The sequence below is a fragment of the Tachypleus tridentatus genome, chromosome 3 (assembly GCF_004210375.1).
Source record: "Tachypleus tridentatus isolate NWPU-2018 chromosome 3, ASM421037v1, whole genome shotgun sequence".
NCBI lineage: Eukaryota > Metazoa > Arthropoda > Merostomata > Xiphosura > Limulidae > Tachypleus > Tachypleus tridentatus.
The window spans coordinates 9,843,665-9,868,575 of NC_134827.1; the positions used below are offsets into that span (position 1 = coordinate 9,843,665).

A 24,911-nucleotide genomic window follows, 5' to 3' on the forward strand; every position below is an offset into this window, starting at 1 on the left:
TTTATTTAATTCAAAGTTATTGTTTTTCTCATTGTTAATCTAAGTCTGCTGTTGTTAATTCATATAGATAATGGATAAAATCCTTCAGTTATCCATTAAAGATGATCAGAGATATCTAACGATTATACCAACTTAACATTTCTTAATGATCAAAAAATGCTTTCAGGAGTTGACTTAAAGTATACGTAATTGAAATAATCTAGAAATTTGTAATCTACTCTAATTTTCAACTCTATTTCTGAGTATTACAGGTTTAAAACAAACTTTATTCATATTGTTTGGAATGACCAAGGTATCTAAAAATTTCTATAGCATTCCCAATCATTATTAGAATATTCTCAGACTGGAACGTCATCCGTCAGTTATGTATAATTATTCTATATTGTATGTTTATATGTCACGTTGTACTACTGAAGCGTAAACACTACAACATGGTTAGATTAGTTGATAAGTTTATTTACTAACTCAGTTAATTCAATATTTGAATAAATCGTCAACTTTTTCAAAATTAAGTTCATATGATCATTAATTAGATTAATGTACGGAGTTTACGTTAAACTAGTTACAAATCGATGTAGATGAAGATATAATGCTAAAGTGTCAAGAAAGTTATTTAATACTGACTTCCACTGAAAATAACCATTTAGGGACATGTTTTACAATCATATAATTGTATCTAATTAAACTTTATTGAACAATACTTGAACTGTGTAACGTAATCGATCTAAAACAATTATCCAGGGTTTTACAACAACAAATTATAATATCTGTCTTTTGAGTTTTGTTGTTTTTTTGAATTTCGCGCAAAGCTACTCGAGGGCTATCTGCGCTAGCAGTCTCTAATTTAGCGGTGTAAGACTAGAGGGAAGACAACTAGTCATCACTACCCACCGCCAACTCTTAGGCTACTCTTTCACCAACGAATAGTGCGATTGACCGTTACATTAACGCCCCCACAGCTGAAAGGGCAAACATGTTTTGCGCGAGGGGGATTAGAACCCGCGACTCTCAGATTACGAGTCAAACGCTTTAACACACCTGGCCATGCCGGGCCTTTTGAGTTTTTATTTGTACGAAAAACAAAACAAAGCGTATATATCTTTTATATAGGAAAATACTATTGTTACAGCTACGAATATTTCGTTATTTCGCGCATAGATTCTGAATTTATAAATACTTAGATAATGATATTTCAGCGACACTTTAACAAATCTAGACGCTCTGGAAATAATTCTTCATTATGGATTGACAAAACGTATGGTTACTACGTTGCTGTTTTTAAATTTTAAATGTAAAGTTGTATTTTATTGTGATTATTATCAAACACATTATTTCTTTGTTATTCAGTTGATCACCTTAAGTTGGGAAGCGAATATTTACTTGGAGTTGTAACCTGTATACGTTTGGTGGCAGAACGTACTTATGAATTCTTTTTCATCAAACTCAGATAGCCCTCGTGTAGCTTTGCGCGAAATTTAAAAACAAACAAATAAGCCTTTACATCACAAGCATGACTGAAGATAATATAAAGAGGTTAAAATACAAAAAGTAAACATGTGTAAACGCTTAAGGTTTGCACAATTTGGAATGATCTCTGTTTGTTTGTTTTTTTCTCTTTTTTGTAAACAGTTCTTTCTTGTGAAAAATATGTTAATCGTGTGCCGATTAACAAAATAAGTTCAGTCGTTAGGGTTCTTTACAAGACTTTGAAGGAAATATATTATCAAGACAAACATAAGCCCATATCTTACAAAATAGCCATCTGTGTTAATACCAAATGTCTTTATTGAGCAACTCATACTAGTAAGTTGTATTAAGAGAAAACATAATATTGTGTAGAAAACAGATGATTTGCATAATTGCTTTCACACTACTGTACGACCATGAACGTTACTTCAAGGATAGACCAGAACTTCCAGTATAAAAATTCGTGTTATGTTAAGCATTGAATCAGACACTGGAAAGACTTAAGAAACAGGTATTATTTTAGGACAAGAATTTATTGCTGTTCCCTGTGGTTCACTATGTCTTTCGTGTTTGGTTTTGCTGCTTTTTTATATCGCAAGGTTAATGATGGTTTTCACGTTGTTGATATGTCCCCTGGATACTAACACTATTGACTACCAAAACAAATGTTAGTCCTAGGACTTGCTGGCTGAAAATAATAAGTCTGCAGAATAACACTGCGTTACAGTTTATATATGTCACCATAAAGCAAGAAAGATAGACAGTTAAAGTTTCGTGTGATCGAGAAGAAGCGATACACAAAATCTTAAAATGAACTAGTTAATTGTATATATTTAGAGAAATATGATTGTGGCTTTGCTGTGATCTAGCTGTCTGGTTTAAGCTTTTCTTATACGTTCAACCGTGGTTATAATAAACAGGAATCATTGGAATCACTGAGCTCGTTGAAACGCAATTTTTATCATAAAAGAGTTATTAGCTTTGAAACTTACAAGCAGGATAAAATACTCAAAGGTATAAACTTGTAATAAAAATGTTCACATAAAGTATTTTAGTTGAATTTTAACTCCAACTCTTGGGCTACTCTTTCTACCAACGAATAGTAGGATTTACTGTCACATTATAATACCCCCATGGCTGAAAGGGCGAGCATGTTTGGTGTGACAGAGATTAGATCCGGCGATCTTCAAATTACGAGTTGATTACCTTAACCACCTGTCCATGCCGGGTCTGTAACTTAGATATAGCAGTTCAAATAAGTGTCGACCTGTATTCAATTTATGATATTTGCCAAAAAGATTATAAACAGTTTTCTTTTTTAATACAAATATATTTTAATATCCGAATAATAATACAATTTATAACAACAAATTATTGTGGTTGTAAAATAAATATGTATTTTCATATTCACCCTTTCATGACTTTTAATGCTGTAATGATAACGTGTGTATGTGTGTTTTCTTATAGCAAAACCACATTAGGTTATCTGCTGAGATCACCGATGGGAATCGAACCACTGATTTTAGCGTTGTAAATCCGTAGACTTACCGCTGTACTAGCGGAGGGCGGATTAATAGCAATCCAGAAAAACTGGAAAATTTTAACAAAATATCAAAAAATTTATATTTGATATTAATTTATTTTATATATTTTTGAAAATATACCCTACAGATCTTGTATTGCTAGATTCAGTTTGAAAATTCCTTATTAAAGTATGCTCTTATGGCATGTATTGTCAGATTTTGTATGAAAAATCGTTATTAAGGTATCCTCTTATGGCATGTATTGTTAGATTCTGTGTGAAAAATCCTTATTGAGATATGCTCCCATGGCATGTATTGCTGGACTCAGTGTTAAAATTCCTTATTAAGGTATGCTCCTATGGCATGCATTGTTAGCTCGGTGTGAAAAATCTTAATTAAGATATACTCCTATGGTAAGCAAGGGGTTAGTCTCACTTTAGGTATTTGTAAAAGTACGTTGATTAATTTTTGTTTTATAAAATTTTCAAATTAACTTTAAAGCTAGTTTCCTTTAATAAATATGTTTAACACCATTTTGGATTTTAAAATTATTCGTGAAGTCCAAATTTTTAAGTAGTTGAGGTTTCGGTGTTGTTAGAAGATGTGTTTAAACAGCTGTTCTTTTGTGTTTATATTTCATGTTTATTTTATCTTTGTTGAACATTTTCGTCTTACTTATTCACATGTCTTGTGATTTTCTTAAAGCACTTTATATCATTTGCACTCGTTTAATTAAAGTCGGTGATCGAGTATGTATCAGCAACGGCAAATTAAAGTTGATCCTGGTTGTGACGTGAATACTTAAATGAGATGTGTGTAAGGTACCGGAATTCATTTCACTAGAACATTAAGAACGTCTCGTTTGTAATCGATGACGATATACGCCCAACATTTTTCACTAAAATATATTCTTTCTTATTCTGTTTTCAACGAGTAGAATTCTTTATTAATATTTATATGGACTAATTACACTTTAATTAGGCTTAACATCAGTACGATAATCATTAGCAACTCTCTGCTATTATTGTATATACGGTTACGTTTTATTGAACCTTTATACAAAAATAAAACAATTCCATTTAGAGAAAAAAACACACATTTTTTTTCAGTAGATGATACCGAAGCTTGATAAATTGCGAGAATCTTTGTAAAATAGATTAGCTAGCATATTTCTGCTAATTTAAAGATCAAAATGGCATAGGGCGTACATTATAATGTATAGTTCATACTAAGCCTTGAAAGGATAAATGGATATAATGTTTAATAATTAAATCTGCTTTCATGTCATTAGAAGAGCCAGTTGTGATATTATTTTATCACCATCATTGTTTATTGTACATAGTACATTTCGTACCGTTTAAATAAATGTTTTTATTTTTATTTTTACACTTCACGCATATGGGCAGAATGTCACAATGTAATAAAGGTGCTCTAAGCCTCGTGTCTGGTCTTCTAAACATACTCTTACTCCTAAATTTATCGTTAGATTTTGTGTGAAAAATCCTTATTAAGGTAGTTCTGTATTCGTTCTCAGTATAAAAAGAAGACTTATTTAGTTTATTTTAGAATTTCCGCTTAAACAACCGTAATCATCCACAGGTGAGTTAAATGCGATATGTAACGTTAAAAACGTGCTTTTTATTGTAAGAGATGTGCTTCACGCAGTATACAAGCCTAGCTGTACTAATGTTGAACTGATAGAGTAGGGAGCCGGTCAGTAGGAGCCACGGCTAGCATTACTGACTGACTGACTGAACAGTGAAATTTAAAACTCTTACAGTAAACCGAAATACAGGAGCGCATTTTGGAAGTAACGGGACGCAAACTGTACACAATAGGATTCACCGTTCGCGCACATTAACGTATGTGCCATATCGGTTTTGCAGTCCATTTAATAGGTCAAGTTTTATCCACCAAGAAGAAACGTGTTTGTTTGTTCGTTTTTGAATTTCGCGCAAAGCTATTTGAAGGTTCACTGCGCTAGCTGTCTCTGACGTAGCAATGATAGACTTCATGTAAGGCAGTTTGGCTTTTCAACACCACCTGACATTAACTCTTGAGCTACTCTTTTATGAATCGTATGTGGGACTGACCACCGCTGAAAGGGTGCGAGTGTTCGCTGACGAAAATTCGAACCTGCGAACCACGGGTTGTGAGTCGAACGACCTAACTAATAGGTCACGAAGAAGCTTATAAACAGTTTATAATGAATATCATATCTATGTGTCTGACTTATGTTTTGCACGAATATAGCTTTCGTTCAAACCGTTTACGACTTTAACAAGGCTGTATAAAGTTTGTATCTAAATATTAATGTTATAAGTTTATATGTCTGTTTAGACTTGATTACAAAGCTACACAATCGAACCCAAGTTTTTAGCGTTAAATGCCTTCAGACTTACAGTTGAGCCATTGGGAAACAATAAAAGAATAGAAACAGCTTCGCACCAGTAGAGCCCAATAGCATGGTATTCTTAGTAATACGTACATAATGTGGTAGGATTACTTCTAATTTAATATTTTATTTATGCAACTCATTTAGATATTCTGAGCATTAAACTAGACTGTGCTCCTGATTGAGCTGAAGAAACTGGATTATCGTGTTGTATTCGGTTGTTTGTGTAGGAGTCTTACATTATTCGAAGGCTTTGCAATCCCAGTTGTTTTGAGGGTTATTTAGTGTTATCTTTTTTGTGTCTTAGTATATTATGTTCGCGCCAATTTATTCATGAGGTAAGCGGAGGGATATTAACAACCTCCGTTCAGACATGACTTACTATGGTGTAGACTTTCCCAATATAAAGGTATTCGTTAGAAGGCACCGGTGAGTCTATATTACCGGTAATGGGTAACTGATCTGGATCAGCACGGAAATGTTCACCGGAAGTTAAATGTATATAGCGTTTTTTACTAAGGAAGAGCGTATAGGATAATTTTATGGAATAAGTCATCATTAGATACTTTTACTGACTCTCTCTCTCTCCAGAATGAGTGTATGACGTATAAGTAGATGGAAACTTTAATTGATATTATTACAGAAAGTTCAGCGCAGTATATGCAAGTAACATTTTACAAACACTGGAAGTTTTTTTTTATTTTATTTTAAATAAGTTTCTAACCAACAATTTCGCCCATTTTTTACTCTTATATTACCGTACATTCCAGTAATTTTTCTTCTAGTTGCCAGTAAAGTCTAGATCTTTGTAAAGGATGTAATAGTAGTTTTATTTATAAATGACATCCCGGGCTATTAAATGAAAACGTTGATTCTGTTAGATATGAGACCATACTTGAACATCCGCCTCATTAATCAGTATCATATAACATAATCGCTCATATAAAATAAAACCAAAATACGGTTACAAAGGGTTGAATATATTATATTAATTCTATTTTGAACATGAAAAACAGCAAGTTACAATTATGTGAAAAGCACAACTATTCTAAAGCTGTGGAACAACGGCGTATACCAGAACTTTCTTCTGATATCGTTTGGTGTTTGTAGATATTACGATGTCACCGAATGTTGATCGCTTTTGGAAACGGCATATAACAGTTCTTTGCATGCAAAATATTCGTACAGTTGGATAATAAAAATATTTTCAAATCAGAGATATAGAAGAAGGGTGTGCTTTGGAATCTTTTACGATGGAAACTACTCTAAAGGGCTGTTGTTAAATTCACGGTTGTCAGCTGGTGCATGACCGAACATGATGACAGGGGCCACCATAAAGGGTCGAGGTTCAAAATTCTACTATAACTACGCAACATCTAAGCTATTTATCTGAGTCAGTGCCGACTACAAGGTTCTGAATACAGGGAGGTGAAGGAGTGACAAACAGACGGAATTGGATGAGAAGGCTTTGTTTTTTTGAAGAAAAAAAAAAAGATGAGTGGAACTAGATCTATGAAAGATAAATTAAGAAGTTTTAAGAGCTAACAGTACGTTGTTGATATTCTTGGATGAGCTTTTCATATGGAGGGTTGCCTATTATATGAAGGTATCGTATTATAGGATATGCAATTTTTACCAGACTCTCTTATGGGAAATTTTAAGGGAGGTAAACAAATTTCAGGGGTGGCATTATTAACTTGTATAATATGAAGATAAGCGAATCAAAAGGCGGTGAAACACTAATTAGGGTAATAATTTAAAATGACGTCTTGAATTTTTCTTTAAATAAAAGTTCTATTGAAGCTGTGCAGATAGTGTAATTTTTTATCATTTCTGCAGCAGTATAAGTCATTTAAAATAATTATGGTTTTACATTTTTTGTAAAATTAAAGAAAATTATAAGCACGAACCAATTAAGATTTTTGTAATATTACATCTTTCGGTGGTGTTCTTTGACATTTCACTTTTTTCTGCTTCAAATTCCGATATTCTTTTTTATAAATTTTACTTCACGAGTAAACATTTTTTCCTGATTTCAAAATCTCCACCCCCAAAAAAAATCCAATTCTATTAAATTAAAATTTTAGGTATTTGTTATTAGCCAATGCTAATTTTCTTCGTTAAAGTTTAGGAAGAAAATTCACAAATTTGTATTTTATTGTTATTATTATAGATAAATAGAAATACTTTGAATACGTTTACGTATTAGTTTTTTAACGTAGTTGCAATACCAAGAAACTTATATTTCTGTTTACATTTTTTTTAATAGACTTAAAGAAGCACTTCATCAACCAACCGCTGAGCACCAGTGTAGAAATAGAAGGTCAGATCTCTCTTCATTGTTTACCACCAGAGGGTTTGCCAACGCCTCAGATTTTCTGGTTGCGAAATAATGAGATCATTGATACAAACAAAGAAACAAACTTCATAATCTCAAACGAAGGTAACTTACTAATAAGTCAAGTACGATTAGCAGATACAGGTAACTACACTTGTGGAGCCCAAAATTTAGCCAATCAGCGCTTCAGTGAGACCGCTACATTAACTGTCTATGGTATGTAATGAATGAGCATTAAAAGTGTTTTTTCATTTTTCGATGTTTTTGTGATTTACTCATTTTATGTGCAAATCTGTCTTCTAAAGATTTTTGTTTTTTTTACATTATCAATATAAACTGCTTAGAAATTCTGATGTAAGAAACGGATCTGTATTTTTGTTTGACTTAAAGTAGATGCACCAATGATAGAGATGTCTTGGAAGGCCAAAACCATTTTAAATGTCTTTAAATTATAAATATAGAAACATAACTTTATTGAAAAAAACTCATTTTTTTATCAAACGTATTTTAAATTAAGAAAAAAATGTATCATCATATGAAGCGATACATTTCTAAAAAAATGATTTCATATTTCCATTTTCTTTGAAATAAAAATCCTGTCAGAGATCACGATCCCTAAATCCTTTGTAAGGGAAGAATGAATTGAGTTCCTGCAAAACATCGATTTTCGTTTTTGCAAGAATTTTCGTAGACATGAAAGGCAAACGTTTTTATCGAAATGTACCAAATATACAGTCGTAGTTTAAAATTTGACACATGAAATGTGTACTGTTATCTAAATTATTGCACCAAGTTTATAGAAAGAAACAGCTATTTGAGCAAAAAAATACATTTTGAAAATATTCGTATAATTTCGGGAGTATACAGGATAAAGTTTCTCTTATAAAGTTTATTATTCTTTGTCCACAAACATTCATGGGTAAACCCATAACCCATTTAGTGGAATATATTTTTGCTTGAAATTATCTGGGACACTTTGCATAAAACGTTCAACTTAGGAATGCACAGGATTTACATATATATGTACATGAGTAATACTTTTCTGCAAAACTTAATTGTTTTCATTCTATTCCAGGTGTAAGTTGAACGTGGTAAATTTAACTAACAGGACGCGAAAATAATGTTTTAATTGACGCATTTTGCTCATGAACTGTGTATGCTTATGACTCTTTGAAACATTATTCTATAGATGTAAGCATAAATATAGCCACTCTTAGGACGTAAAAGTACCGCGCTTTAAATTATCAATAACTGGCTGTAAGTAAATAACCTTACTCCGTTTACAAGCCGTTGCAAAGTTATATGGTGTTTATTTATGGTTATCATTTAAATTTTATATTATAATTTATTTATAATTGTTTTCGAACAGGTCATACTATGTATATCGTTATTGTAATCCATGTTAAATTTCGTCACATTTAATTACACTTTGACTCCTTTTTTTTTCTATTTTGCAACTGAAAAAAAAGTACATTCTGCGAAAGGCTTTCAGTTTTATTTACAGCCTTTGCTTGGAATGGACACCCTCGGAGATGTCAAGCATAAATGCCTATTCATCAAGTTAAACAAACTCTATGAGGTCTCTTAAAGTTGCTTTCTCTTTTGTTCCTTCTTCTTTGTACGTGGCCTAGAAACTGGTAGCCAGTAGTTGAAAAAAGAATACCCATTAAGCAAGAAGCTAAACAAAATATTCAACAGATCCACTCTAATAAATCTTTTATGGCTACTCTTAAGTAACAACTTCAAATTTTTAGTAGTTGTATGTTTACAACTCGAGTACAATAATAACTATAAAAAATTTAGTATTAAATAATATTGCCTTTATAGGTAATAATAATTTGGCTTGAAACATTATTTTTCAATGACTTAATTCAAATACTTGCTTTTTTACCATGAAATTACGACAATTTATTTTTCAGAGCTTAACGATTCATTGTATCTATAAAGGCACAAAAATTGTTAATTTGTATTAAATACAAAAACACTTTTGATGGCGCTAAATGGCAAATTGTGTTAAGATTTGTCAGTTTTGCAAAACTATTAGTTCAGAGCATTTGAAAAAAACGTATTAGGCCAAAGATGTGATTAAGCCTAAAATGTGATTGTTTTTCTTTATCTTTTCCCTTCCTAATTTCGCCAAAGCATTAGTAACCTTTATGCTTTATACATCACAGAAAATTGGCTCTAACTAAAACAACCTTAACTTTGATATACAAGAAAAAAATTGTGTTTATTAGCCTGCAAGCATCTGGTAGCTAGTTGGTTTCAATGGTCTAAGTATGTCGTAAGAGGTTAACGATTTAATCCCACAGGTCAACCACTAAACCCTTGTTTCTCGTCACATCATTGGAACCGGGATCGAATACCAGATGTTGGAATATCTAATATTATTTTTATACAGTATTCTATGTTACATGAATTCACGATGTGTGTGTGTGAAATTATTTGTTTATTCGCGAATTATCCCACAGTTTTGAAGCTAGCATAACCAAACTTGAGAGGCAGACTTGGGGTGGCCCGAGAAGAGAATGTTTTATGTGTATGACACAGTATTCCTGCCAAAGGGACTAAAAAACATAGCTGAACTTACATATACATTGGATTTTATGTTTCTGGCCACCCTCAGGATCTTGAGGACGCTAATGAAACTAATGTATAACCCTATTCTCGGAAAACGTGCTAAGATACCACGGACAGGTTTTCTAATGCTTTATTTTGTCGGGTACGGACCCAATAGTGTAGTTACAGCCCTCTCCTCCCCTACTAAAGAGTTACCAGTGGAATCTAAATAGCACTAGAAGTTTTGGAATAATTGTTCATAGTCGTTGATGCTATATATGGTAACGGATTTTGCTTTCCAGCTTCACGTGATACCAACGACACTATACTTCAAATTTAATTAATATTCCAACTCATAAACTTGAGCTCCTCAGTATGTCTACGGACTTACAACGCTAAAACCCGGGTTTCGAAACCGATTGGTGTTCACAGTACATAGAGCTTATTGTGTTGCTTTGTGCTTAACTTTAAACATACCAACAAACAGACATAAGCTAGCGGGACTAAACGTGTCAGACGTGCTCAGGCATTACAGATATGTATCCTAACAGAGTTTATTTTCTAGTGCGGGCTCCCTTTTAGGAATGATAGAAGTAATTTGGATAACACTGGTCAACAAAGTTTTTGTTGCATTTATATCAAACACTTGGTATTACATAATTTCTTGCCCTGATTTCAGATCTGAAGTTAGTTTTTTCTTCAGTGCTCTACTTTTTTTGCAATCAAGGTATTTGAAAATCTCAAAATTTCGTCATCATCACATTGACGTCGTAGTCTATCATGAAAAATATGTGATAAAATATGTTATAAAACTCTTTAATATAGCTGGGTAATAAAAAAGAAAATGCAAGATAGTATAAATGTATTCAAGTTATTTATATAAATTCAATTTTATATAAAGTTATAATTCAATTTATTTATATAAAACTGATTAGTAGATAAGACATTTGCTACTATGAGGAGGCAAAGCTCAATTGCAGTCTACTCAGGCATGAATTTCCGCTTGTAGCTCTTGCGTTTGTGGACTGTCTCAGGGCATTCTCGTTTAATGCTCCAGCAGTAATCTGCCATCACATGTTTGTCCCATCTCCCTTGGTGACGCTCTTCCATGGTCTTGAGGTCCTGATGGAACCGCTCGCCTTGCTCGTCACTTACAGCTCCTGGGTTCTCAGGGAATCTATCAAGATGACTGTACAGGTAATGGAGTTTGACACTCATGTTACATCCAAGATCGCGAAAAGCTGACAACATATTCGCTACAAGGGTTTCATAGTTGTCAGCTTTTTTATTACCGAGAAAGTTTGCCATCACCGCCACAAATGAAAGCCATGCAGTCCTTTCCTTGTCGTTCATCTTTCTGGCAAATTCTTGATCATGCACAAGTGCACGAATCTGTGGTCCATCAAAAACACCTGCCTTGATCTTCTCGAAGAACAAATCAGGGAGCACAGAAAATATGTGTTGGAAGCATTCACCGTCAGTATTCAACGCCTTCATAAACTGTTTCATCAAGCCTAGCTTGATATGGAGAGGAGGAAATATGATCTTTTCTCGACTGACAATTGGATCGTTGACAATATTTGGCATACCTGCCTTCAGAGTCTCACGTATGGGCCACTCCTTCTGGTTCCAGTGCTTTTCTCGAGCTCGGCTGTCCCACATGCAAAGATAGCAGGGATACTTTGTAAATCCTCTTTGTTGACCTAAGAGGAAAGTAACCATTTTGAGGTCCACACAAATTGTCCAGTTGTGCTCGTGGTATTTTAGTAGGTCAATCACAGTCTTAATGTCATTATATTCCTCTCGTAAATACACAGAGTGTCCAATTGGAACAGCTGCATAGACATTGCCATTATGAAGTAGAACACACTTCAAACTTTGCTTAGAACAATCTAGAAATAATCGCCAGTCATTTGGATGGTATTCTGGCATCCCTAATTCCTGGAGAAGACCTGAGATATTATGACAATAAACAAACATATTCTCCTCTGTAAAAAATGGCACAAAAGTCTGCTCCCGATTTCGGAAGTATGACACTTTAGTTGTATGGCTCATCTGACTCTTTTCTTGCATCCTGGAAGCTAACACTTCAGCTGCATTTTTGGAGAGACCCAAATCACGCACAAGGTCATTCAACTCTGGCTGGCTAAACTGTTGAGGAGTTAATGACTGTGGGGTCTCATAAGAAGGATCGCCAGATTCTGAAAGTATTTCTTGAGTTTCATCAGCAGTCTCTTGCTCTTGGTCACTACCCACATCTTCAGATGGAAGAAATCCTTTAAAAACTGGGATTGGGAGCTCATCAGAGTGCAGAGTAGGTCGGATTGCTGAGGGGATACTAGGATATGAGATTTTGTGTCTGTTTTTCTTGCCAATGCCCTTTGTATTGACCAGACAAAATAGCAGTCAGTTGTGTGGTCCATCGGTTCTCGCCAGGTCATGGAAATCCCGAAAGGTAAACCCTTACGTTTCCCTTTTGTCCAGTCACGCAGCATTTTCTCGCAGTTATGACACACAATATGTGGGGCCCATTTCTTGTCTTGGTCACCAAGAGCAAGTCCAAAGTACGCTTTATAAGCACGCCTCAGAAACGATGTTATATTACGCCTTTGACGAATAAGCGTGAAGCATCCACAAATATAACAGAAACGTCCGGCTTGTTCTCACATTGACGTCTCCTTGTAGCCATGATCAGATCTGAAACAAAATCTAAACAATTTTAATATCTCTGTTGATAACATAAACGTGTAAGTAATTAACACGTTTCCTGCGATGGGACCCACCGGTGTCCCACTATTGTCTTACCTTTAACTAAGTTGCAGGCTAGAGACAAGTGTAACGACAACCTCACGTTATCATAGCTCATGCAGCACTGAAGCTGTCAGATGTACAAGAGCATCGCAGCAGTTGCCGGTTTGCCAATATAGGCATTGCAGGAAACGTGTTAATTTGACCACAAAAGGCTAGAATGAAAAAACTTAAAATTGCATTAAAACTAGAGCATGTAGAGCTGAACCGTTTTCATATTTGAATTTAGCAGGTCACAAAGGGTAAGAATGAGTAAAAAAATCTTATGCAACTGAGATTTCGAAAAAATTTGTTGACCTGTGTAATTATTGAATTTAGTCGGTACATTGAGGCCTCTATGATTAATGATAGGGCCTTTAAGCCCAGCAGTAAACGCAGGTGTTTTGTGATAGTTAACTTGAAGTATTCCTGTGTAAAACGTTTATGTTGAATTTCTTCTATCACTCTATTTAGGTGTTACAAAGCTTTCCTTAAGATACACACAAGACTATACGTATTAATAGTTTTTTTCAACAACATATACATCAAGTATTACAATATAACGTATGAGTTTAAGCTTAACAGCTAAAACAATTGTTTAAATTTATATGTAAAGTGACACAAATGATTATTTGTAACTAGTCTTCCCTGATTCTGAATTGACTAAAAGGAAAGCAACTAGTCAGCAGCAGTCATCGCCAATACTGGGATTTGATTGTCATTCTTGTGTATCCACAGTCCCAAAGTTGAGAATTCCGTTTTCTGAAAACAGGACGTAAACCATGAATCCTCGGATTTTTTAGCCTCGACTCGTTACACTTTGAAACTACCTATTCACAGTTGTAAACTTAAAATATGTTAAATTTAATAATTTAGAAATAGTATGTTTTAATTGTCTAGTAAAATATAGGAATTAAAGGACTTCATAAAAGTATATTTTAAAAATTATAGCATGCATTTGTGAATCTACTTTAATGTGTAATAATTACAAAGCTGTTGTGACATAAATGGTTTTGCATAATTTATTTTTGTAAAACCTTGTAATACGTTAAAACAAATTAATGGAGTTAAATAAAACTCAAATAATGCGTGTGACTATACGTGTCAATGAATGCTTTTAACTACTGACGAAACAAACCAAATCTTACGTTTGAAAAATATTTTGTTAATAGATAAGCACAAAGACTGAAAATCAATTGAAAATAATCGAGATATTTATTACTTTCAACTAAATACATGAACTGCTGTTAATTTAAGTGTAAAACTAATGCTATAAAGGAATCACGATAAATCTTGCATGGAATAATTTGTAGAAACATCGTATTTTTGAAAATAATAGAAGCAACTGTTAATTTTTTTTTTTAATTTCGCGCAAAGCGACATGTAAGCTGTATACTCTAGCCATCCCTAATTAGGTAATGTAAGAATAGAGAGAAAGCAGCTAGTTATCACCATCCACCGCCAGTGCTTGGGCTACTTTTTAACCAACGAAGATTGGGATTGATCGAAACATTATAACGCCCCACGGCGTAAAGGGTGAGCATGTTTGGTGGGACCGGGATTTGAACCCGCGACCCTCAGATTGCCTTAACCATCTGGCCATGCTGGGCCTAGTTATTTATGCCAAATGATGAATTGATATACCGAAGTGGGCGAAATAGTAACAATGTAATAAGAGGCCAGATCAAACACAGATGCAGACATAGTAATTAGAGGCCAAATCAAACACAGATGCAGACATAAATTTATGTATGAAGTTTGTAATCACTAATACACCGAATAATAAAAAATAGGAGTTTGCGCTAAAATGGTACTACTTTTTATTGACACAATTTTCATAATTTATTAAAGCGTGGTCGTATACACCTTTATGTTCTTTCCAAGAGGAATAACACTTAACCAGAAGAGAACGTTGTGTCATAATTATCTAAGGTTCTATTGCTTAAAACGTGAAAAACAATGGGACATGTGACTATTACATTTAATTATTTGGTAGGAGTAGTACTAATACAGTAAAATGTTTTATATATTCACTCTTCCATACACGCATAAAAATAAGTAAAACGATATGTGTTTAAGCAGCAAAATAAAGATCATACAATAAATAGCGATAGGTTTTGTAAATTTGCTTAGTATAGAATAAAAAATCCCTACCCTCATGAACTTTGAGGGAAAATAAATAGTAACAGACACAGATAACTTTCAGTCTTATTAATACTGAATGGGTCTGTTTCACTCGATTCTTATTAAAGTGGTTGTAATTAGAATATTGTAGTAGTTACAACTAAATGAGATAAACATATGAAACAGCACCATCTGTGTTCAAGTGTAAAATATTTCGTTACATATATAGATTACCTGCACTCAAAGTAATGTGGAAAACGACCTTACCTATAAGGAGTACTCCCATAATTGCTTTTAATTTTTGACATATCAACTGACTTTGCGCAGATGTAATGCTTACTATCTATGAGTTAACTTGTTATGATACGTTTCTTGGTTGATATTATTTACAGTAAACGGAGGCTGGTCCACCTGGAGTCCCTGGAGCGAATGTAATAGTCGCTGTGGTCGGGGATCAAAAATCAGAACTCGCATGTGCACTAATCCTACTCCTCTTAACAGTGGTCAACAGTGCCTAGGAGAAGCCACTCAGAGGTCTGACTGTACAATGCTATGTCCACGTAAGTTACAAGCATACGCTAAAAATTCTTATACAGACTTAACATACCACAACATTTAATTTGTTAATCATGCATCAAGCATAATATAATATAAGAACTTGCTATATCTAATAACTAGGATGTAGATCAACTTACATTTAAATACATCCATGGTCATTTGTCACCTAGTCGGTTATGTTAATGTAAGTTTCAATAACACGTTTTGCGATAGAGAATACCAATAGTATTTAATTCTAACAGATATACATTTAGTTATTATTTGACGAATATTTTATGGTGATCCTAGAAAGATTTTATTAACAAAATACTTGTAAATGTTGCTTTAAACGAGCTAAATTATTCAGTTTCTTGGTCCCGTTATTCTAAACACAGATAATACTTCTTCCACACATAGTGTTTGTACTTTCACTCAGCATGTTTCAGCGTAATAAAATCTACATAACAATATGTCAACTTTCCAGTGAGTAAAATACATTTTATAACAATGATTAATTTCATTTCTGAACGTTTAGGTCTGTCAAATCCTCTTCTGGATTGGACGTTTTCTTAACATATTTTGAAAAATCGTGATTCTTAAGTTAATTTCTGGAGAAACGTTTCGAAAATAGTTCCTGAGTTGCCGCCACAAATCTTTCCTACTTTAAAAATTCAGTAGCTTTTTGCTCAAACCTTTCATTAGCTTGGTCACCTCTTTTTACTGTCTTTGTTGAATGATAATCTACAAAACAGAAACATCTGGTGTTTATATTAAGTTCACTTGCTATTCGTTTAGAGAAAACGTTTCATGAACCATCAATTAACTTATGGCCAGATATACTTCCTCTCATGAGTACCCCTAACTGAATTAGTAATCTCCTAAACATTTATAATAACTGACAAAAAACCCAGAGATAAAGGGTTCAATAAACATTTGGAAGCCTTCGAGGCTTTTAATATTCTGCATCAAATAAATCATAAATACCTTTATAAAACACCTTAAAAACAGAATGAAAAAGTGGTGGTTTGACTTTGACAATTTGTTTAACTTAAATGTTATCCAGGATTATATTTATGCAATAAAGTGTTTGGGCGTAACATTTTTAAATGCTTTTTTAGGAATGAAGATTTGCTCTTATCATACAAACAGGTTATTTAATGTGTCCCTTACTATCTTCAAGCTACAAGCTTATATCTGATAAGATGACACCTGATAAGACGAGTTCTATAGGTGACGTATTTGATGTCACGTCACATGCTTGTTTGAAATGTGAGGTTGAACACCAAGCAAATGAACCTCAAAACTCTTATTTATAATTAGTAGTATTCGCGCATATACGATAATCAAGGAAAGCCAACAATAGAAGAAAACTTTATTTGCATTGTTTTAGACTAATTATATTTGTGAAAATAGTACTGCTCTTCTTAAAAGGGTAATAAGTGCTAAGAAAACATTTCAAATAAGTTTTCAAAATGCTTTAAACATAACGAGTGATTATAACTTCCATAAAAGGAAAATTCAGTGAACTCTTTCGTTTGTATATTTGTTGCTAAATGCAAAATTACATGATACTCTATTAATGCTTCAATGCTCTGCCCACATTGAGTATTGAAACTCGATCATTAATCTTATAAACCCTTAAAATTATTGATTATTCAACGAGGGAGGTGGCACAACAAGTTGAAACTTTGTGATATCAGTAGAGATAAAATAAGGTTTTGCCTGTCGTTAGCATATAACATTTTTTATAGTTTTTGAATTGAAAGATAAATAACACATAAAATATTTTAATCCTAAAATTATTCATGAATTCAGAGTTTCAAACATGTTTCTCCAAACTACTTATTCATTAAATTTATTGTTGTGCCATAACTTTGTTGGTTAAATGTTTCCTAGTAGCATATGAGTTAAAATATTAAATAAAATACTGTCCATACTGCAATTAATCCCACAAATTACTAGTGGGATTTTTTAGTATTTTAGTTACATAGCGGCTTAGCGGTAAGTATGAAAGCATGTAATGCTAAAAACCGGATTTCAATATTCATGGTTGAGTATAACGACAAAAAATATTTGATAACCCACTACTTAACACAAATAGTGAATGATTTAATTCAACATTGCAATAAATTCTTTACACTCACCACTGCGATAACTGAAAATAAACACATTACACACTGTGTTAAGATATTTAAACCCCACTGGAATTTAAATACATAGATAATTTGAAGATCAGTATGCTTCTGTAAAGTTTAACTGGTCTTTATTTTTAACTGACTTGCAACTCGCTTTGACAGAACCTTTTACGAACCACGATTTAAATAATGACCAGTATGACGGATTTACTGGTATATATCTATTTTAATACCGATACTTGTTTAAGTTAAATTTATATTTAGAAATGTACATAACTTATACTGTTAAATCTGTATTTGTGATAATCTTGCCTATTCACTAACTTTGTAGAAATTTTTCAAGTGTAAGTATCAACAAAATATGTCCGTATGTGAACACTAGTGTATTGTCAGTATTGTTGTGCAGGGTGAAATTTCTAGAAACTCTCCTCACGACTACAAATGTAATCAATCAACGCGACGCGCCAAGAGACAGTATATATTATTGATTTACTATAGTTGAAGTGCTTTAAACCTTAGAAACTAAAACTACGATTAACGCTTCTTAATCGGGAACTCAGACGTTTGACCAGGAACGTTTATAAATTTCAAACATTATAAGCCATTTAATTTCAATTTAATGGATTCACATCAAATATTAGTATTTTTATGAAAAAATATAACTTTAGTGGTAAAAAACTCGACGAAGAGGATAGAGCTAGATAGCTAGCTCCCTGTTAATGAATTACGTCTACATCAACTCGAAATTAACTCGCCCATCGAAAAAATTAAGCTGAAAGAAATGGAAATTAGACTCAACTCCGATCGACCAAGTTTTGTTTGTTTGTTGTTGTTGTTTTTAATTAAGCACAAAGCTGCACAATGGACTATCTGTGTTTCGACCAAGGCAAACTGACAACATATGTTAAAACACCATCCTTCAATGAAAATGAAGTTGATAAATATTTTCATAAAGCTTCAAACCATGGAATGGCTAACTGAAAAATGTTCATTATTATTACGATGTGTTTTAAATAATAAAGCACAAGAAGCTTATGCTGTTCTCTCTTCAGAATATTGCACAAATTAGTGTAAGGTTAAAGCAGCAATAATATTTTCAAAGCATACGAGTTAGTACCGGAAGCTTATCGCCAAATGTTTCGTATATGGAACTTGTCTACAAAAAAGAGGTTTATCTTCGAATGATAGTTTAATTCTGTGCGCATTAACAACAGTTTCAACAAACTAAGACAATTATGTCTAATTAAGGAATTTATACGTTGTGTACGTGACGACCTCATAACTTATTTGAATCAAAAGAAATTTGAAACACTATAGAAGGAGATGCTCTTGCCAATGATTAGGTTGTAACACATAAAACCATTTTTCGTAAAAAAAAAGAAATTGCTACCATCTTAACAAAAACCAGTACCTGTTCAATACACTAAAGTTGAGAATTCTTATAAAAGATCCAGCTCCTCTACTTGAAAATCTAGTTAGGATAAAACTTCATCAAAATCATCGAGGTCTATATGTCATTTTTGTAAAAAAACCTGGTCATGTTATGTCTGATTGTTAGTGTTTGAAAAAGAAAAAAAAAGGCAACGCCCAGTGCATTCGTCTTCACATGTGGACGTAATTTCAACATGTCACCAGATGTTGTTAATTTGGCCACTGATATAAAGGCTGATGTACTCAGAGATGAATTTAAATTTCTTGTGCCCGTTGATTTTGGGACTTTAACAAATGACACTGCTTATCCCATACCAATATGTATTTTACGTTATACTGGGTCGACTCAGTCATTGTTGTTAGAGGGTCCATTGCATTTAAATTCGAGTTCTGCCACTGATGAGTCTGTTACTGCTCAGGATATTTATGGCTGCTTTGTTGATGTTGCTTTTTATGGCATTTATTTGGCATCAGACCTTATTTCGAGACCAGTTGTAGTTGGAGACCTTGTTTGTCAATTATGAGTATATCATCATTGTTGGGACACGATTTGGTTGAGGAAGAAGTTGTTGCCAAACCCAAATTGGTTAAGAAACCGATCACTGTTTCAACTAAGGATGATGTTGTTGTTGATGATGATAATCTCAATGTGTTTCCCTCGTGTTCTGTGACTCGAGCTCAGGATAAGAAATTAAACCAAAAACAAATGATAGACAATGAATTTAGAGGACAATATAACATACGTCTGTTTCAGACATTTTTTGGATCTAACTAAGATCATGTGGGTGATTGTCTTATTGACGATTCCACGGTGAGTGACAACGATGAAATTGAGAGATTTAGTTGACATAGTGAAGTTCCGTTCCCTAAAAGTAAACTGATTGTCGAGCAAGAAACGGAACCGTAAATTTCTTTACTATATAAATGTACTCCATAAAGATTAACTGAAGAAAGAACCAACTGATTAGTTTTCAAAAATGCTTATGAGAAAATTGAGACTAATAGACTGTAGTTCATCAAATCGTTGTTTTCAAAGCATATCATACTGAAATATTGAGATTTGCCCATTAACTTCCCATGGGAAGTCATTTGGGTGTCAACAAGACATGTGATAAAATTATGAGACATTCTCTTAGCCAAAACTTCAACAAGATATTTTTCAGTTTTGTTACATTTCTCATATCCGTCAGTTGGTCGGAAAACTTAATTTGAAAATTTCTGTTATTCCTTTGAAACCTATCCTATCTTTTGAGAAAAACCTTCAGTCATGTGTTTGTTGATTGTATTGTGAATTATTGAAGAAAATTTCATGAGTTTTTTGCAGAAGGTTTTGCAAAAACTTTGCTTAGAATGCTGTACTATTAACAAATCTATCGAAGGAAAATAAAAAGTTCAATGATCTAAAGCATGTTAATCTGCATTTGAAAAAGTCAAACCTTTATTGTACACGTACCGTGTATTTGTGGCACTTGACTCTTATAAACCTTTTGCATTAGCTGTTTATGGCAGAGATTGTGGTGCTGGTGCCAATCTATTACAAACAGACAACAAAGGTATTGAACACTCTCTTTGTTGTTTTTCTATAAACAATAATCGTCACCACGTTACTGTATAAAAAGAAACATTAACTTCAGTGTTAGCTTTAGAACATTTCAATGAGCATATATCTGCATCACAACAACATATTGTCATTTACACTAATCATAACCTGTTGACGGTTTTCAGCCAAACAGAGGGCAAAAACAGATGACTGTTAAATTAGAGTTTAACATTACAAGAGTATGATTTACTTTCATGTACTATGTAATTTGTATAATATAAGGTTATTTGTATTTATTGTGTTATACACTGTCATGATTACTGAAGTTGTGTAATACTTTGTTAATGTTTTATATTTAATGTATTGTTGTAAGTGTACATATGTAACATCTTAGTTTTAAAAGGCGTTTCTATATTAAAATAAATTTGTATTATAAAAGAAAACCGCACTTGTCTTGTTGACAAGTATCGTAAATTACATATATATCGACATTTATTTAATTTTAAATCTAAATTACAATCTAATCCAGTTTCTGACTATTGGAAAATGTAATACGTAAAACCATACATATATCGATTTAGGAGTGCCTTTAACTGAGTTAACAACGTGTTAAACATTTATAACTGACCGAAAACCCAAAGATAAAAAGTTAGGTAAATGCTTAAAAGCCTTCCAGACTTTAAATATTCTGTTTCATCAGTAAGTTAGTACAGCATATAAATAAAAATATAAAATAACTTTAAAAATACTATTGTAAATGTTTCGAGAATATAACTCACATCGCAGTCTTAGTAATAGACGCAAACTATAACTTTAAGACAGGATAATTTGACAAATAGGCCTAGGATGGTCTGTTGGTTAGGACATTCGGGCCACAAATACGTGGGTTCGAATTTCACTACTGAACATGTTTACCTTTCAACCATGGGAGCGTCATGATGTGACGGTCAATCTCGCTATTCGTTGGTAAAGAATAACCTGAGAGTTGGCGGTGGGCGTTGTTGACTAGTTGTCTTTCGTGTAGTTTTTCACTCCTAAGTTATGTTACAGCTAGTGGAGATAGTACTCGAGTTATTTTACGCAAAAATGAACAAAATAAAGAAAAATTAGAGAAATAAATCCCAAAAGGACAAGAATACTTGGTACTCCACAAAGAAAGCTTCTGTTACATAAACGCATTCCTATCAATAATCTCAGGTATTTATTCCAGGAATTCTCGATAGCACATTCCCTTCGATATCATTTCGTTTCCCTTGCGATGTCATTTCGTTTTGACCACATGCCAAATAAAAAAGGTTGATTGAGAGAGAAAGCAATAAAGTGGAAAAAAAGAGTCATAGAAGAAATATTCGCATAGACTGAGAAAAGGAAAAATAAGATGAGGCATACGAGACAAAATATGTGAATGCCTGTGGTGGAAAAAAACTACTGACCATATCGAAATAAAATGAGTTGACTTTAAGTGTTGGAAAAAAAATATCGAAATCGAGAAGCAAACGAATACAGCTACAACTGGAGAGGTATTAGCGCATCTCCTGTATGCTCTGTATAGTATGCATTTTTATTTTATTTTTTAAGAGTGGAAGCTTCTGGATAAAGTGTACACTGGTGAGTAACAGCTTTAACGTTTTTGCTTATTCGTTATTAAATCTACTGCACTTTACCTTTTACACATTTATCTTGCAAGGTTAGATAAAGTTTTAAATTTATATACAGTATGTATTTATTGGAGCTTCTCTTGAACTAATCAATTAATACTGTTGTATTACTCAAAAAGAAAATAATGTAACACAGGTGGAAATTTTCTGAGTATCGCCATCTTGAATGTTTATCTTTTCTCTTTTGATGTAGGTGAAATTCGCATAAAGCTCTAAGTCACATAGCACTCATTCATAAAACCTTGATTTCTTTTCATCCATTAATGTTGAAGTTAATAATTGTTAAACAGAAGTCCAAGATTTCTTTTAATTTTTTTTTGCCAGATCCTCACATGATCCCTGGTAGGCAAAGAGATTAAACTGCTCTTAGAAAGATCAAATTCAATCTTGAAGACTGAAATTATATCAAGAACATGTCAAAAATAAACATATTTAACTGATTTGTTTTGCGTTGAAAATAAAGTGCAGATTGTCAACAGATTAGAGTCTGGCAGAGCCTAGTGGTTAGGACGCTTGACTGTCAATTTACAGATCACTTGTTCGAGTTATTTAACCGACTATGCTTACCCTATTAAACGTGGGATCGTTATAACGTAACGGTCAATCTCACTATTCGTTGATAAAGGATAGCCTAAGAGTTGTAGTTGAGTATTGTTGACTAGCTGCTTTCCCTCTATTCTATCAGCAAATAAACTAATGAAGAAATTCACTTTTACCTCTCAAGACTGATATGCAAGTTAAAAATTGTAAATCAATAATTAATGTCTTTTTTTCCCATCAGATGTCATGTTTTTATACCAGTTAGTGTCATAATGATAGGTTTCTATGTTTTACTGCTTTATTTATTTTTATAACATGAAATAACGTAATCCAATATTTAAAAGAAAGCATTCAGCAAACAACATCCAACTGCATACTTAAAATGCGTAAAAAAACAAAATTAACTTAAGTGTTAAATGAGCCTCGGACAATAATATCATTTACCCTTACTTTTATACTTTACCATTTAAAAACTTATACAATTTGATATAATGACACATAATTTTTGAAAGAAAAGATTGGTTGGTTGGCTGGATAGCAACTAGGCTATCTATGCTGAAATAATGAAAGTTTCGTAGAGAATACATAAACAATTACTTTCAAAAATCATTGTTAAAAACTGCCTGTTTCATGTTTGTTTTTTATTCGATATAAAGCTACTCGATGAGCTATTTGTGTTGTGTCACCGCGAGTATCACAACCTGATGTGGCAGTGGTATAAGTCCTTAGACTTATTATTGAGCCACAGGGCAGAGGGAGGTTTCTATGTTGTAAGATCAAAAGTATTACATTAGTTTGCTCTAAACAAAAAATATATACATGCATATATATATATTATCTTTACTGTTCACCCCCCCTCCAGTGACACGGAGGTGTGTGTGCGAACTTTTATTACTGAAAAAAAGAGTTTCGATACCCGTAATTGGCAGAGTGCAGTAATTCCTTTGGGTAGCTTTGTGCATAATAATAAACAAACAATAACAGCTGTCCACATTTTCATGAAATGGTTAATGTAAGTATTATTTGGTAGAAACCAATATCAACACGTGATAAAATGTTACGCTTAGAACGTTTTCAATCACATGTTTGTAACACTTAGTAGATCAAAGCTCCCATTATCATTTTCTGATAAGGATTTCATAACAAGTGTCCCTCCTTCAGAAAATAAAGGTCAGTATATTCAAAATCAAAACAAAAAGAACTATGAATTTCCTTTCAGTCGAAAATGTCTTTTATTTTAATCAACATATTAAAGTTAACATATAATATCTGCAAGCAAACATAACATCAAGGTTCATTTCTGAACTATGTAAAAGTGGTCGTATTTCATGGCTTTAATGGGTAGTGTGCCGGATCGTAAATACAAGAGTTTATGGTTCGAGTTATGTTGCACCAAACAACAACAACGATCAGACTCCGAACTTTCAGGTCTAGGGTGTGTTACCGTAGTGACAGTCAAATCCAACTATTCGATTATATTAGTCCACAGGCTGGCAACGAGTGTTGTACAATAGTTGTTTTTCGCTTAACCTACTAATCCAAAACACTACAGTTATATTGAATTCCTGAGTGACGATGATTACCTGAACGAATCTACTCGTTAGTTCTACGTAGTCATGATTCTCTGTTAAAGCCATGCCGAACTTGTACCTGAGGACGGCTGCCATGGGTATTAACACTTTTACTAATGAAAAAGAGAACAAAAAATCGACCTTTTTAGGTCATAACCAGAGATGACCTGGACCTGAGAAGGTCGAAACATTCTTCTCTGCTTTATTAGTAAAAATGTTAATAACCATGCCAGCCGTCCTGAGATACATTTTTACTTCAAGGGTGTTTCTCGTCAACACGAATTACTTCACCATGCTCAGTTTGTG

General features: G+C 33.2%; 1 protein-coding gene across 5 annotated transcripts in view; it reads left to right on the top strand.

The window, feature by feature from the left end:
* LOC143246327 (netrin receptor UNC5C-like) overlaps positions 1-24,911 on the top strand; it is a 94,175-nt gene that overhangs the window by 20,201 nt on the left and 49,063 nt on the right. For 4 of the 5 annotated variants that reach the window (XR_013025916.1, XM_076492863.1, XM_076492864.1 and 1 more), the window contains exons 3-4: positions 7,655-7,939; positions 15,586-15,753. Coding sequence is in view for 4 of the 5 variants with exons in the window: in XM_076492863.1 (XP_076348978.1) it covers positions 7,655-7,939; positions 15,586-15,753 (453 nt within the window). In the remaining variant the exon portion in view is untranslated. Of the gene's footprint in view, positions 1-6,821; positions 6,992-7,654; positions 7,940-15,585; positions 15,754-24,911 lie in introns of those variants that run through there. The other variant, XM_076492866.1, reaches the window with a different exon arrangement.